The following is a 16574-nucleotide window of genomic DNA, read 5'->3' as shown; positions in this document are numbered from 1 at the left end:
GGCGCGTTCTCCTGCCCACCGGTCTGAGAGACCCGGCCCAGGTCCCGCGCTGCACCGCGCTGGCCACTCTCAGGCCAGCTCCTATACGAGCCGCGCGCGGCCGGGCATTCAGGTGGCGTCGCTCGTCCTTTATGGGCAGTGCCCTTGATCACTGCCCATTGCGGGGTTAGTAGGGAAGGGTGTCTAGTCAGTGTTAGTGTTCTACCTATTACGCCCAATAACAATCGGTTGTGTGCAGGACATTGAACCCCGGGCCTCCTGCGTGCTGAACTCGGGCTGCACACGGTGCGAGGCTGCGCCTCCAGCGCAGTCAAAAGCCGCCTGAATGGAGAGCTAGTTTTCAGACTGGCATATTGATTGCCTCACTGATCGTAGACGGTATCTACCAGGTTTACAATGAGCAGTGAGAGTTTTCAAAGACAATAACAGCACACCAAGCTTCTGAAATAGTATATTCAGTTCTTAATTTTTTTTGCGGAACCAGGGATTGAATTCAGGCCCTTACGCTTGCCAGGAAAGCGCTTTATTCTACAGAGCCATCTCCCCGGCCCCAGTTCTTAATTTAATATATAAAAAATGGTAGCATTCAAAAAGCTTATATAACAAACTTAAATGCTGTATCCCAAGTGATTTTTCTATTAATATTTCTAAATGAAAAATTTCTAGATGGCAGTAGGTGGACAGTCCCCATATCAAAGTTGGAAGAAATAGGAGAAATCACTCCTTTGTAAAGGTTGTGGGGGTGGCTGGGCATGGTGGCACACACCTAGTACTCAGGAGGCTGAAGCAGGAGGAGGATCCAGGTGAGTGGAGGCCAGCCTGAACTGCGTAGTGAAGCCACATCTCAGGAAGACAAGGATTAAGAGACTAAGTTATAATGGATATTAATTTTTTTTTTTTTTTTTTTTGGCGGAACGGGTTTGAACTCAGATCCTTGCGTTTGCCAGTCAAGCGCTTATCCTACTGAGCCATCGCCCCGGCCCCAGACTAAGTTACAATGGGTAAAGCTGCGCTGCTCTCACGGGTGTGTTGAGTGTTTTGTATTGCTCCTGAGCCCAAGGGCACTCTGTCACCGAGCTGCATCCTAATCCTTTATATTTTATTTTGAAATAAGGTGACTAAGCCATCCAGACTGGCCTCCTACTGTGCCCCTCCTGCCTCAGCTCCAGAGCAGCGGTACTAAGGAGTGCACCACAGGGCCTGGATAGGTGTTTTTAAGTCGTATAATTTGCTTCATCTAAGCTGGTTTTGCTACTAAACAAAAGCAAGAGCCAAGTAAGCAATGCTGTAATTTTATGATCCTTTAGTCCCTCAGAACTGATTATGTTTGAATTTTTTTTAAGATTGTGGCCATTTTCTAGCCCTAGAAATTCAGTGATGAGGTAACGTATAGCCTCTTTTTTTTTTTTTTTTTTTTTTGGTGGAACCGGGGATTGAACTCAGGCCGTTGCACTTGCCAGGGAAGCACTTACTCTACTGAGCCATCTCCCTGGCCCCAGCCTCTATGCTTAAACACAGAGACAAAAAATGATATGATGTGATAGAAATTCACATCCTGAGGGTCTGAAGATAGAATTCCAGTATTTGTGAATGTGAATGAGAAAAAGAAACCAGACAACTTCTCACTCAAAAGTAGCATTTCCTTCAATTGCAGGTTATCATTTGCTGGTGCTTTTATGGTAGCTACAGAGTCCACTGCTGGATCTCGTTACTCAGTGCTTTAATGAAACAAGCAAAAAAATACTTAATATATCCCAGGTTTTTTGTTTAATGTTGGGATAATTGTTTTGTTTGGTTTTCTTTGTATTTTATTTCCTGTGTGTATAAACGTTACCCACAGAAGGGGTCCTTACACGCTGCAAGGCTTGTTGTTCCTGACATTAAATAGGCTAGGCCAACACACAGGGTGAGTGCCGGGCTTAGACCCCAGGCCTGAGGGAAGGCAGAGGAGCGAGAGGACAGGTGAGGGCACACCTGAGTGCTGAGAAAAGGGTGCTGTAGCAGCCCCTGGGATTCATTGCCTGTCTGCTGCTAGAGGTCAGAAATGCGTAGCAGAGCCCATGGCTCATGGGGGACCTGGGGCACTGAGACAAGTGTGCCCAGCTGTGTGACAGCACTGAATTGTGTCTTTATTAGATTTCACCGATTCTTGGATGTCGACAGCCACAAGATAGAAAAGACAATAGAAGGGTAAGTCCTGCATCTTTGTGCATAATCAGAAGTTCATGTGTGTCCCTAAAAACTTTTATTGACATAGCTTTCTTTTTTTTTTTAACATAGCTTTCTAGCTATCAGTTAATTTTTTTGTATTTTAGAATTTATGAAAAATTCATCATTCATTCTGATCTCAGCAAAGCTGCCAGCTGGAAAAGGTTAACTGAGGAATTTCTAAATGCATCACTGCCCAGCATAGAGGAAATAAAGGTGCCCTTCAGTTTGCAACCTTCTTTGTGTATTTCATGATTTCCAATCTGTATTGTCAGCGTGCTTCTGTTAGTATTTCAGAGTTCATCCTGTTTTAGTATTGTCTACTGGCTAGTGCAGACTCTCTTGGAAGCTGACTTAAGTATTCCCATCAAACTAAGTGCGCCTCAGGTTTGTTAGGAAACAGCATGTTCTTGCTTAAAAAACACACCAAGGGCAGGAAGCAGATCAGCATACAGAGATACTCCTTTTCATTAAGTGAAAAGGAGTGATGTGTGAGAATCACTCAATCTGGGGATTGGCAGGAACTGATTACTAGAAAGTCAAGGAATTTAATTTTGAAGCATCTGTAAAATAAAAGCACACCAACACTGAGATAACACTGTTCACTTTTCTAACTGTATATATACAGCATTTGTTGGAATGGAAATAATTATAATCTCGACAGGAATTGTTTTGCTATTCCTCAGAATTCTGAATGCAAATATTCTTTGGCTCAGTATTTCACTTGTTAGAAATTTATTAAACAGAGAAATTATCACAATTATGATGCAGAATAAGATTGGAAAAATCTAAATGCTATTATTAGGAAACTGGCTAAGTATAGTATATCTGTGTTAAACTGTTAGGAATGTTTAGATTCATGATGTACATTGCCAAAGAATAACCCATTTTTTAATAATATATTCTAAAAATATTACAGTTGTTTTGGAAGTAAAAATTGCCATCCAGTTATCTTATGCTTGTTAGAAATATACAGCTCAAGGGCTGGTGAGATGACTCAGTGGTCTAAAGCACCTACTTAGAACAAGCTTAGCAAAGCACAGGGACCGCGGTTCAATCCCCCAGCACCACATGCCAACCAGCCCCCGCCCCCTGGTGGGCTGAGCTGGCCACACAAATAAATAAATAAATAAATAGAAAAAGCTTTAAAAAAAAGAAATATACAGCTCAAGGCGGCGACCTAGCACGGCGGTCTCCGCACCAGGCTCTGGAGCACGAGGTCGCCGGTTCCTGCTCCCATCCCGACTCTTTCTATGGGGGCCCGGGGAGATAGCTCAGTAGAATAAGCGCTTGCCTGGAAAGCACAAGCGTCTGAGTTCAATCCCCGGTTCTGTCAAAAAAAAAAAGAAAGAAAGAAAAAAAAGAAATATACAGCTCAAACCTCAGGTTGATTTTGAGGTTGCTTATGAAAAACATTTAAACTGTGACAACATTTTGGAGTTAGGATTTATGTAGGCGTAGCTCCTGCTGCTGTAGCCAGCAGGCAGCGTGGGGACACAGCTGCTGCGGGGTTGTCGTTCACTGCTGGTCTAGGTCAGGAAGTACGTACAACCTCGTGACTCATGGTCTTCATTTTGTGTTCTGAAGACAGATGCCCATTATTCCATTCTCTCGCTCCTTCTGTGTCTTTCGGATTCTCCTTCAAACAGCAATTACGTGGAAACACCAAGAGCTAAAGAAGTGGGTACGTTACTGGTTTAACATATGAGAAAGTGTTTTAGTACTTAATTACTAGACATGGAAATTTTATTAAAAATAAAAGTCTATAAAACCTAAATATATCTGTTGCTTTGGTTGCCACTGCAAAATTTCATTTAAAAGATATGAATTCTCAGAAAATAATGTGAAAAAAGATAATAAAGAGAGGTATGATGGCAATGTTAAGTTTTGGACAATAATTAATGCATATTGGGATAAAATAAAGAACAAAATCCCAAAAACAGTATGATAGGATCGTCAATACATTGTGTATTGTTATCTCTAAATCATTTCCTCAGAGTACATGGTATCATTTAATTGTCCAAACAGTATTAGCACCAACCTATCCTTTCAACCAGCTGATAGAAATCAGCAGCATAACTATGATATATGTATATGTATATGTATACATATATTTTTTTTTCTTGTTGCTTTTCCCATTCTTCTTTATTCCCATTCCCCTAAATCAGTTTCTTTATCTTTTTGAAATTTCTTCCCATTTTACAATATCTATTGTATACTTTGCATCACATTTACTTTTCAGCTTCTCACACTAGGAAGATAATATGATGTATACACATTTGCATCTAGTATGTTGCACTTTTGAGTATGGTCTCAAGTTGTGGATGCTTAATTTTAATTAGAAGATAATACTTTAAATTAGTGTATGGTGTCAAATTTCACTAAGCAACGGACTGTGACTCTTAATTTCTTATTTAATAGTAAATTATATCTTATTTCCATTCAAACCACTTTTGAAAATCATTCACAAATTACTTAAAAGATCACTTGTATTATACAGTTTACAAATAAACAATGAATTTAAACCATTAAAAAAAAATAAATAAAAGATATGAATTCTCACTTTGCAAGTTAAGATATTCCGGTTTAAGCAACCTGGTAGAAGCATGACTGACCCTTGCTGCCTGACAGGACAGTAAGGGCCGGGGAGATGGCTCAGTGGAATAAGCGCGGCCCTGGCAAGCGCAAGGGCCCGAGTTTGATCTCCAGTTCTGCAAAAAAAAAAAAAAAAAAGGTGGCTCAGTGGAATAAGTGCTTCCCTGATGGCCCAGTCATCGCCACCAGTGGGTCAGAGCTGCGTGGCAGCGCCACATGAAGTACAGCCCTGTCATGGACGTGTTCGATAGCCTTCCTTACATGAAGGAAAAAGTCACTTTTGAGAGTGAGTTAAAGTGAAAAATCATTAGGATATCAAGTTACCACATGTTTCATTAGTTTTGAAGCTTTATTTCTTTGAGTATATTTCATTTTCAGCTTTGTGTAGACCTTTTCCTGTAGTTTTAGGGTGTTTTATTTCCCCCACATATTTATAGCAAAAGCTCATGAGGTTCTTCTCTTATACTTTAGAAAAACAAGATGATTTTGACTGGGGAAAATACTTGATGGAAGGTGAAGAAATCGACCTTGGTGCAAACATAGACACCCCGGTAAGTGGGAGGGGTTTGTTACTGAAAGTATGAATGCGTGCCTGGATGCTCTGGATTACTGTGGTGGTCCTTCTGCCCTAGAGCGTTCTTCCTAAAGCTGGAAGACTCTTCCCTAAGCTGAGGCGGTGCATCATGGAGGACTCGCTAAGGCTGTACGGGCGGAAGTGAAGGGTCAACACATTCCAGCTCCGAATCACTCCATGCCTGTAATAGGTGCCTTCGGGAGATTTAAGGAGAAAGTTCATTTGCTTTTTGTTTTTCTGTGTGTGTTCTCTCAGTTTTGGATTTCTTCTAAACTGTCTTGATTTAAATCTAAACGGCTCTAAGTCGCGTGCCTCGGGTGTTTCCTTTGTCATCAGAACTGGTCGGAGGACAGTGATGATGAGGGCCCTCGGCAGCCCCTGAGCCGGGAAGATTCTGGGATCCAGGTGGACAGGACCCCGCTGGAGGAGCACGACGCACACAGAAGGCTGGGGCTGCGCACCCGCTGGAAAGGTCTGTGGGCTGCAGTCAGGGAGGAGCCCGACATCGCACACACATAAGGTTTGAAAACACCCAGCACCACCTCATGAGCCTGCCGTCTCCCCAGATGGCACTCAGCAGCAGCACTCACTGCGTTTGCTGGCGCGCCATGCAAACACTCAGAAAAGCGGGCTCGTGGAACTGCTTTGGAGGCAGCAAGGACAATGTGTGTTACCTTCCTCCTGTGCGGAGATAGAGCACGCAGCACCCAAAGTCAGAGGAGGACAAGCGTATTGGGCTCACAGTTTGCAGAGGCGCCAGCTCTCGTCTGCTGGCTCCAAGGCACAGTGGCACCTGGCAGAGGAGAAGCAGTCCACAGCAGGCAGAAGGTAGCCAAGTGAGCAAGGGACAAGAGAGGCCTTTTTGTCACCCTTATATTGTATCTAGATTACTGGGATTGGGGCCGTGCCGAACCAATCCATGGACTGATGTAGGAATCACACGCCTTCACCTAGCGTCACGCCATGACGCAGTCATACTCTAGGTCCAGCTGCCTCTAAAAAGCCCCACCTATGGCTCCATGAGTCTTTGGGGGACATCTGGACACAAGCTGCAGCAGTGGGCATATGTATGTATGTGGAAGTAAGGCACGCCATTTTTTTTTTTTTTTTTTTTTTGGTTGCAGGAATCAAACTGAGGCCCTTGAGCTTGCAAGGCAGGCACCTTGCTGCTGGGGCCTACATCTCTGGCCCTAGGCAGGGTATTCTGAGGGACATTAATGGCATCTGTCTTCTACTGTAATAAGGACTTACTCACATACACTGTGTATTTTGAACGCCCCTTCCATTCGCTTGTTGATAAGCCCCAGGTTGACTTCAGTGCCTCTTCAACCCTGAGCTCTCCATCCGTTCTCGACCTTGGTGAGAATTTGGTCATGATAAGAATCTTGCCCTGTGATCTCAGTTCTTGCCAAAACCCTCTCATGTGACTTGGGCGCTGTCTGACTCCTTGCCTCTCGGGCTTGCCCCTCGCATGAGTGCTTGCCCTCAGCCTCGTTCACTCAGTTTCTCCTGGGTTCGTGTCCTTCCTGCCCCCACCCGAGTTCTGTGCAGACATCAGTGTTAGGGCCTAGGATTCAGACACAGCAGACTGGTAGGCAGGCATCTTGCTGTTAGCATTTTCCATGGCCTCCTTTAGAGAGAACCTATTGTTCCCTATGTTTCATTGCATTCAGTCAAACCAGTGAATTTTTTTCTATGGCGAGGGGTCTTTGAGTTCTCTCCAGAAACTTCCCTTCTTAACTGCTTTTCATCTCTGGTCCCTTCGCCCTGCTGCAGAGCGCTGCCTTCAGGGGATTTACGATGTACAGTGCTGTGGTCTTTCATATGTTGCAGCTTCTTAGTGTCCTCCTCCCCTCCACAGTTTTTCTACCTTGAAAGGGTGCTGTTGCCTTCCAGATCAGCTCCCGTGTTACGGTTTCCCTGTAACCTGGCGGTGTAAGCCCAGGAGTCACAGTTGCTGGGCAGCACGTGGCCGCCTGCTCATCGCTGGTGTTAGCAGCAAGGCTGAGCAGACTCCGAGCCCTGTGCCCACTAGGCCTGGGGCACTGGTTGCGCTGCTGCAGCTGCAGGACGTGCTCTGCCACGCCTTGGCCTTCTGGACCGGCTCCTGCCTGCAGTGACAGCCGTCCCAGCCATGTTAGGCTGGGGTCCAGAGCAGTTTAGAATGGCATTTTTGTATTTAAAAGTGAGCCAGGGTAGATGGCTCAGTGGAATAAGTGCTTCCGTGGCAAGCGCAAGGGCCTGAGTTCAATCCCTGGTTTTGGAAAAAAAAAAAAAAAAAAAAGGGCATTTGTTTGGGGCTGGTGAGATGGCTCAGTGGTCTAAAGCACCTCCTTAGAACAAGCTTAGCAAAGCACAGGGACTGCACCTCATGCCAGCCAGCCCCGCCCCCTGGTGGGCTGAGCCGGCAACACACACACACACACACATAAATAAATAAGATTAAAAATAAAAAAATAAAGTGAGCCAGACAAATGTAATTTGCTCACACCTTTGAATTTTTTCCTAATTTGCTTTAGTCATTATTACAGCTCAATTTGGCTTCTTAAGTTTTCTAAGCATTAAGTGTATTGGTCATTTCATTCTTGTTTTGGGTTTTGTTTTCATTTTGAGACAGGGTCTCGCTATGCAATTCAGGCTGACTTTGAACCCACTACAGATTATAGGCTGGCCTCAAACTTGTGGCGAGCCTCCTGTCTCCGCCTCCTGACTACTGGCTTACGCATGTGCACCACCACGCCTGGCAGGTCATCTCCATTCTTGGTGTGAGGTGACCTACCAAAAACACTGCAGATGGACGGTGTTTCTGAGTTATTCTAGATCAGAACTTGGATCGCCGTGTTTTCATTCAGTACGGTGACAGACACGGGCCCTGAGAACCTAGGGTGTTACGAGGTGTGATACAGATTCTTGTGTGTGTGTGAGATATTTGCAGGTCAGACCTCCACCCATGACTGGCAGAGGCTTTTCCAGGTGCTTCCTACAGCACTATTCCTTGTTCACATTAACTTTAAAAGTTTAGGTTATTTGAGCAAGTTGCATAGAAGTGGCCTGAAAAGCCGTGAGTTTTGAGGTCAAGTGAGCATCAGATGTCCACCTCTGCTCCTGCGCTGTTGGAGCCGAGAGCCTCGCCTGGCTGCTAGGAGACAGCACTGGGGGTTAGAGGGCTCCCGATCCTCCCTGGCCCAGACGGTTTCCTTTTACCGTACAGACAAGGCCTTCACGCTGGACTGTCCAAGTGTGTGGTTTTAGAGCTTTGTTTGTGATGCATTGTTTTTTTAAAATAAAAGTTTGGGTTTTCCTCGTGGCAACCCGCAAGGATGTGTGGAGGGGAGCCGAGTGTCCCCTTACCTGCTCCATCAGACGAGCCAGCTTCCCAGCCCGTGCAAGGCACACCCGCACCTGCCACGTTCCTCCCGCCTGCTGCCCAGCTTCTTCTCCATGCACCCCGTCCAGGCTTCCCGGCTGCTGCCCGAGTGCGCATCTGCTTGCTGCACACTTGCTGCTGCTGTGGCTTGCTTTTGCCTTAGCTCATGCAAAGCACTGCTTCTCACACTTGGCTGAGTTGCGTATGAGCCTTTATTTTCCACAGACATTTTGAAAGCAGCATGGTAAGTTTCCTTAATGTAGCTGGAATTTTGATTGGGATTGCAGTGAACATACAGGTTTAATTTGAGCATTTTTATGCTTATTTTGGTAAATGAACACCTTGCCTGCTTCTGTGTCATTGACTACATTTTGGAATTCTTTTCCAAGCGCACAGTGCCCCAGAGTCCCAGCTGCTTTGGAGGCCCAGGCAGGAGGATGGAAAGTTGGAGCCCAGGCCAGGCAGTGCAGTACTTCAGCAAGACCCTGCCTCTAGAAGAAGTCTCAAATGGGGCTCTTGGGGATCCGTGGCCAGTTTCTGCGTGTGCGACAGTCGCTGTTGTTAGGCAGGAGGAGGGCAGGCGCCGGCAGTGGGAGGCCCCCGGACTGCCTCATCCTCAGAGGGTGCACCTGAGCCCTTCCCGCGCTGTGCCAGTTACTTGTAGGGGTTTTGGGGGGTAGCCTGGATTAGATTCAGAGCTTTCTCTTACTCCTTTTTTTCTAGAACTGTTCAAGTGTAAGTCAGTGTGGAACTTTATCAACTGCTATTCTTTTCTTGTGAGGTAGTCTTGTAGTTTTTCTTTCACCCTATTAATTACATTAATAAATGCTCTGAGATTCAGTCATCTTTGAATTCCTGCGCTGCTCTTCTTTGGCCACTCTGGCTTTCGTACATAATTAGATGGGGTGAGCTTTGTTTTTATCCGTACAGGTTTACTGCGCACCATGACTGTACTCACAGTGGGAGGCGGTGCGAGTACTAACACATCTTGGTTCTCTTTACCCCCGTTGGCCACTTTTTCATGTAGGCCTTTTCATCTTTCTTCTTGAAGAATTACTTATCAGGTCTTTGTCTGATTTCACCATCACAGGTACAGTAGCCTCATAAAATGTTAGCTTTCCCTTTTTATCTTTTCTGGAACAATCTGTGTAAAATGCACAGAATCTAATCCTTCGAAAGGGTTTGCATCAGGGTGGTTCGGAAGGTCTTTGGTATTGTTTCGGTTTCTTTAATGGTTATTGAACTATTCAAGTATACCATCTGCATTGTTTTTTCAAAAGATCATTTTAAAACTGAGCAATGTTTTTACTCAGCTGAGTTGTTTCTAGCTGGTAGCACTTGGCTACTGTACGTGTGCCGCTTGACTACTGCACACGTGCTGCACGATTACGTGTGCTTTCCTCCATACCTTTGAGGGGGTGCACCTAAGCCTGTGAGTGAGCAGCCCCGAAGTACGTGAAGTGGCCCTTAGCTTTGAGTGCTGAGTAAGAGCCATTTCCAGACGGGTGTTGGGAGGAAGCTAGAGGTGCAGGCGCTGCGTCTTTTTCCCAGCCGCATCTCTCCTGCTTACTTGGTTCTCTTCCCAGCAGACGAGCCCAGCAGCCGGAGCTGGCTGGAGCAGCGCGTGGTCCGCCTCTACTGGACATCCAGGGCTGCGAGGAGCCCACACAGCTTGCATTTGCACTCCAACCTAGCTGCTGTCTGGTGAGCAGCTCGACTCTGTGTGTGTGTGTGTGTGTGTGTGTGTGGTACAGAGTCTTCAGGGTCTCACTACACAGATCAGACTCCTGATCCTCCTGCTTTCAGCCTCCTAAGCATCGACTTTTGATTTAGTGGAATAATGGGAGAAATTTTGATGCTTAAATACTTGGCTTTGGGGTCAGGGAGATGGCTCAGTGGAATAAGTGCTTCCCTGGCAAGCGCAAGGGCCTGAGTTCTAATCCCCACTTCCACCAAAAAAAAAAAAATACTTGGCTTTGATTTGTGATTTAAATCAAGTATTTCCTTGAGACCATACTGTTAAGTGAGATAAATCACACACGTGTAAATACCACTGCTTCTCTGGTGTGAGAAACCAAAAGTGTAAATGAGGACCAAGACGCATGTTAGGTGTTATGAAATAGGAAGAAAGTGTTTGCGGGGAGGGGAGAAGGAAAAGGAAAAAAATGAGAAAAGAAGGAAAACTGGAAATACAGCCTGCGAGATAGCTCAGTGCACTAAGCGCAGGGTCCGGTTGGATCCCCCATCTGCATACCACACCAGTCCCGCCCTGGGCCTGCTGGCGGCCCAGTCCCAGCGTGGTGGCGCACACCTGTAATCCCAGCACTGGGAAGGCTAAAAACAGGAGGATCACTAGTGTGAGCTGCGTAGTGAGACCTGTACCAAATACATAAATGAAAAAAAGGAAAGAAAGAGAAAAGTGGGAAGGGGAATGGGAAAAACAGAATGAAGCTGTAGCGTGTGCGGGTATAAATTCTCTGTGATGAATGTGATCACTGGATGTGCGTGTGATACACTAACACAGTCTATAGAAGAGACACCTTCAGCCAGGGAGGCGGCTCAGCAGAGCAGCACTGCCAGGCAAGCACGAGGGCCCGAGTTCAAGCCCAAGTGCCAAAATTAAAAAGATAAAAATAAGTTATTTCAGCCGTGTGGGTAGGGATAAAAATAAGTACTTCTTGAAATTTAATCTTCTTTGCCATTTTCAAACAATTATGAATGCACAATTTTTAACTTAAAATCATGAAATTACTTACTGTGTTCAGAGGTTGAGTCTGCCTGCAGCCTTTGATCCTGTGCTCTGTATTACAGCTTCACAATGTCATTCAAGAACTAGGATTAGTTAAAAAAAGAAAAGCATATTTTCAAAGTCTCAGTAATAATTTACAGATAGTTGTATTTGCTTAAAAGATTGCCAGATTAGCATTAAGAAAATAAGAGTATCAAGGCATCTTAATAGTTCCACTTTGTGTTGTAAATTATTAGACTTTAATCCTTGGAGAAAAAGAAGATTAAAATTCATTTTCATGAATTTGTTAAATTTTAAAATTTGTATACTTGACTAATAGCAAAATACATGTATTTCTTTGTTTTGCAAAAATAAGTAAATCTGGCTTTAATAAAAAAAAAAAAAGAAATTACTTACTGTGTTGATTATACTGTTTTTCTTTTTGCTATCATCTTCAACGTGAATGGATTGATATATACCAGACACCATTTAGCATCTGCTTTAGTGAAGTTATTATAACAGTGTCCCCTAAAACCCACATCAGACAGTCTAAAACGTTTGCTTAAGTCAGCAGTAAACATTACAGCTGGATTATTGCTTGGCAGAACACTTCACTGAGACAATTCCAGTGAATGTATGACAAACGCATGCGGGGTCTCTCACGAAGGCAGTGTCATGAAGGCCCTGGGGCATTTGTGGACCGCGAGTCAGGTTAGGGTTGGGGACTTGGGCTGTGTTCCACCTAGCTTTGCCTGGGGGAAGCTGTCCTGCTGACCTTTCATGTTGCTGTCTCCTAGGGACCAGCACCTGTACAGCAGCGATCCGTTGTACGTTCCCGAGGACAGGGTGGTTGTCACTGAGACACAGGTTATTCGGGAAACGCTGTGGTAAGACCTATTAATCTCATTAATAGTCTGCAGGACTTTTCTAGTGAAAAGTAAAACTGCCTTTGTAAAGGATTAAGGAATTTTCCACCTGCAAATAGAAATAACTGTTAGGGATGAAGTTCAGACTTCAGATTTGACCTTAGAGATTGGGAGATTTTTTTATACATTTACTTCTTTTCACTTTAAGTAATTTAGTTTTTTATTTTATTGGATTACACCATCATGTTTTTGTTTTGTTTTTGTGGAACCGGGGATTGAACTCAGGCCCTTGGGCTTGCCAGGGAAGCGTTTATTCCACTGAGCCATCTCCCCCTACACCATCATGTTTTTAATATCTGAGTTCTCAGCAAAGTTGGATACTGGCTGTTTTTAGACAGCAAACCTCAGTAAGAATTACCATGCAGGAATCTGAGGCCAGGGGCTGGGGAGATAGCTCAGCAGAATAAGCACTTGCCTGGCAAGCGCGAGGGCCTGAGTTCAATCCCTGGTTCTGTAAAAAAAAAAGGAATCTGAGGCCAAGAGCGTGACGGATGTGCGTCCCAGGACTACTCCCTCACAGGCAGTGATGTGGACCCTGAGTGCGGACTGTCTGTCTCCCTGGGGAGGTACTCTGACAGCTCACTGGGGAGTTGTTTCCTAAATGACCCTAAAGTAGCTTGAGTGTGAGGGTAGTCGGATAAGATTAGTATTTTCCATTTCCTTGTCGTCTGACCTGTTCACGCTCTAGTTTGAATCTAATAAAAATTTCTTAGGCATACTAGAATAAATGTTTTCCTAGATTTAATGTACACTCCTCTTCACTTCAGGTTACTTTCAGGGGTAAAGAAGCTCTTTATGTTTCAGCTGGTAGATGGGAAGGTGACTGTGAGGAACAATATCGTGGTAACTCATTTGACACAGGTGAGTCTTTGTATTATGGTGATCTTTAAAAATAAATAATAGATTCGTATTTGTGTCAGTACAGCTTCAGAACATTGTACAGTGTTAAAGCTAACTGTGAAATCTTATTTAAGATCCAGAAAGCAAAATGAGGTTACGTGTCCACACAGTATTACAGTTCTTTAGTGTTGTTTATGGCACATTGAATTTGCATTCTCTGCCTTTTTTTCTTTTGTCCTGCGTTGGAAAAGCTTTGTGCTGCAAATTTTCTGCCTAAAGTTTATGTTTTTAAAAACTAAAAGCCACAATTCTATATTACACAGAAATTAATGCTTACTTTCCCTTTCAATATGAAACTGTTTGTTGTATTATTTTGTTTTCTGTTGAACACCGTTTAGCCAGGTGTGGTGGGGCATGCCTGTAATCCCTCACTTGGGAGGCTGAGGCAGGAGGAACGTTGCGCGTTGGGGACCTGGGCTACGCAGTGAACTCAAGGCCAGCTTGAACTGCATAGTGAGACCTTTTTTGTCTCAAAAAGACAAAACCCACAGCTGCACACAGTCCCCGAAGCAGCTGGAAGTGTGTGTGGGGACGCCTGCCTTTAGACAGCGGGTCACGTCTCTTGCAGAGCTGCCTGCGATCTGCGCTGGAGCAGATTGCGGCCTACGGCCAGGTTGTGTTCCGGCTCCAGGAGTTCATCGATGAGGTCATGGGACACAGCTCTGAGAGCCTCTTCCCTGGAAACAGCCCCGCTCCTAAGAAGTCAGCGGAGGCTCCCTTCAGAACCTACCAGGCTTTCATGTGGGCCCTGTACAAGTATTTCATGAGCTTTAAAGAAGAGCTGACAGCAATCGAGAAGTGCATCATCAGTAATGGTATTGAAATGCTCTTTCATTCTGTAGACATACAAGGTATATTTTGATAAAAGGTTTGAAAGTACCATGGCACAGGCAGGGAGATGGCTCAGCGGAATAAGTGCTTCCCTGGCAAGCGCAAGGGCCTGAGTTCAATCCCCGGTTCTGACAAAAGAAAGAAAGAAAGAATGAATGAATGAATGAATGAACGAATGAACCATGGCAAATAAGTAATTCTCATGAATGCATTCACTGTTTTTTAAGTTATTTTACATTTATATTTTTAAGCTAGTCTTGTCTCAAAAAATCCAAAAGCCAGGCCTGGTGGTACACACCTATAATTCCTGCACTCAGGAGGCTGAGGCAGGAGAATTCCCCCTTGTGCCCCGGGCCTCGCCAGTCAGTCCCACGCTGCAGGCGCAGCCCACTCCCTGGCTTCCTTGCACCCCTAGAAGTTACATGGACGCATGCAGGCAGCACGTGAACAGACACAGGCCTGGTGGGCGCCGCACTCCTTGCTCCAAACTGTCTTGTAATTTCAAGTGTAGGGAGCCTCTGTGCTCCTGCCTGCAGCGTGCCCAGTGAGCGTGTGCAGCGCCGTCCCGCCTCTTGCCTGTCCCCTTCTGCGGATGCGCTAGCTGTGTGCACGCGTCAGTGGCCCTGCGCAGGCAGCTGGTGCGCCCGCAGGGAGGCCCTTCAGGCGGAGCTGCTGGCCGGAGTGCGGTGGCTCTCGTGGTTCTGTCACGCTGCTCTTCAGCGAGGTGCAGATGACTTAGTGGTTACTCCGCGAGCAGCGTGCGGGTGCTGCTTTACACCTTTGCCAACAGGGCATCAAATTTGGGTTCACCGCTGGTGGGACAGGGATGCGGTGGCCAGGGCTCCGACTCCTTCCCCCTTGCCCTCTGTCCTGCAGGAGGGCCTGTGTGTCCGTCACCGGCTTTCCCCAGGGCGAAGCTGGCCGAGCTGCGGGCCAGGCCCAGAGCTGGGAGCCTGGCTGTGGACAGCGTGGCCTCGCCGCCTGTCCTTGCTTTGGGCCTGAGCGCCTGTGTGAGCAGGGCCGCGTTGTCACACTGCAGCTTCAGGTCCCCTGTTGCGCATTCAGGATAAGAAACTGCTGTCACCACACAGGGCCTTGCACGGTCCTTCCTCACTGCCCGATGCAGCTTCTTGTACACGTGCTCTTCTTAAGAGGTAGAGTCCGTGCTCAGGAGCTGTGGAGCTTGTGTCCTTCAGGCCGCTCTTCTGCTGCGTTGTCGTTTTCTCCTCGGCTTGCCGAGTTCTTCCTTCCTCGAAGTGAAGACCTTGTGGGATGAAATGAGGCCCACCCTCCTCGCTTTGCCACTCCTCTGGCACACGCGAGCGGCTCAGTGCTGTCAGTGTCCGTGTCACGTCTGCCACGGCTCTTGTTCTTCACTTTGCGTTTATTTGCTGACCTTGCAGATACCACAGTGACGCTGGCCATAGTGGTGGACAAGCTGGCGCCTCGCTTGGCTCAGCTCAACGTTCTGAACAAAGTGTTCAGTACTGGCGTCGCAGAGGTTCCGCCAGACACTCGGAATGTTGTGCGGGCGTCTCACCTGCTCAACACCCTTTACAAGGCCATTCTCGAGTACGACAGCGTCGGCGAGGCCTCTGAGCAGACGGTATGTGCATGGCACAGGTAGGGGCAGCCTGCCACAGCTGTTCATTAGTGAGGACAAGTCCTGGTGCGGTGGGCAGAGCTGGCTTCCGGAGTCGAGGGCACTGGCCCTGCAGCTCTGACTCGCAGGCTACCAGAATGGGAGACACGGATAGAGCGGGCCGTGCAGTGCCCCCGCCGACTGTTACGCAGGCACCTGTGTCAGCTCTTGCTTAACGCTCGATGCCCACAGGTCTCTGACACGACGTGCAGTGGTCCCTTGGTTCATAAGCAGAAGTGTTGGGCAGAATTTTGCTTTCATTCATAAGCCCCACATCGGGTGACAAATAGGACCACGGCCACCTTCTCCACACAAACACAGACCTGGCCAGCTTCCCCAGTGATGGGTTCTGCCCCTAGTGTGAATTGCTAAAATCATTACAGTGGTCATCTAATATGGCCGAGGCCCTTTAAACAAAAGCCCACATTCCCCAAGACCACCTCCCCCTTCTTCTCCAACTCAGCCCAGGATAGTATTTCCTCTCACCCTTCCTGCCGCTTCAGGGAAGACCCCCAGTCAGCTCCCTCAGGTGTACCTAAACATCCCCTCCAAACTCCACCCCTGGCAAAGGCCATGAAAGCCTCAGCCCCCTTGTTCCAACTGAGAGAATTCCTATCTTCTCCACATTTTCTCCGTGTCCTCAAAGAAAGTGAAGCCCCTTTCTCTTCTTCCCCTGCCTGTTTCTCTGCTGTCTGGAGTACCTCTCACCCAGAGTCACAAATTAAGTTTGTGAATCAAGGCACCACTGCACCTAGAGTGATCACATTCACAGAAACGGTGGAGCTGCGGTGGCTGCTGGGGGC

The 16574-nt window shown here is 46.5% G+C and overlaps 1 protein-coding gene across 1 annotated transcript in view; it reads left to right on the top strand.

Moving 5' to 3' along the window:
• Tubgcp5 (tubulin gamma complex associated protein 5) overlaps nt 1–16574 on the top strand; it is a 33452-nt gene that overhangs the window by 1268 nt on the left and 15610 nt on the right. Inside the window, exons 2-11 of the mRNA XM_023704658.1 lie at nt 2137–2190; nt 2316–2424; nt 3796–3892; nt 5275–5354; nt 5714–5849; nt 10331–10448; nt 12270–12359; nt 13166–13259; nt 13867–14113; nt 15533–15735. Of these exons, the coding sequence (XP_023560426.1) occupies nt 2137–2190; nt 2316–2424; nt 3796–3892; nt 5275–5354; nt 5714–5849; nt 10331–10448; nt 12270–12359; nt 13166–13259; nt 13867–14113; nt 15533–15735 (1228 nt within the window). The remainder of the gene's footprint in view (nt 1–2136; nt 2191–2315; nt 2425–3795; nt 3893–5274; nt 5355–5713; nt 5850–10330; nt 10449–12269; nt 12360–13165; nt 13260–13866; nt 14114–15532; nt 15736–16574) is intronic.

The sequence above is a fragment of the Octodon degus genome, unplaced genomic scaffold, assembly GCF_000260255.1.
Source record: "Octodon degus isolate 3935 unplaced genomic scaffold, OctDeg1.0 scaffold00199, whole genome shotgun sequence".
Taxonomy (NCBI): domain Eukaryota; kingdom Metazoa; phylum Chordata; class Mammalia; order Rodentia; family Octodontidae; genus Octodon; species Octodon degus.
This window is presented reverse-complemented; position numbering and strand designations above follow the sequence as displayed.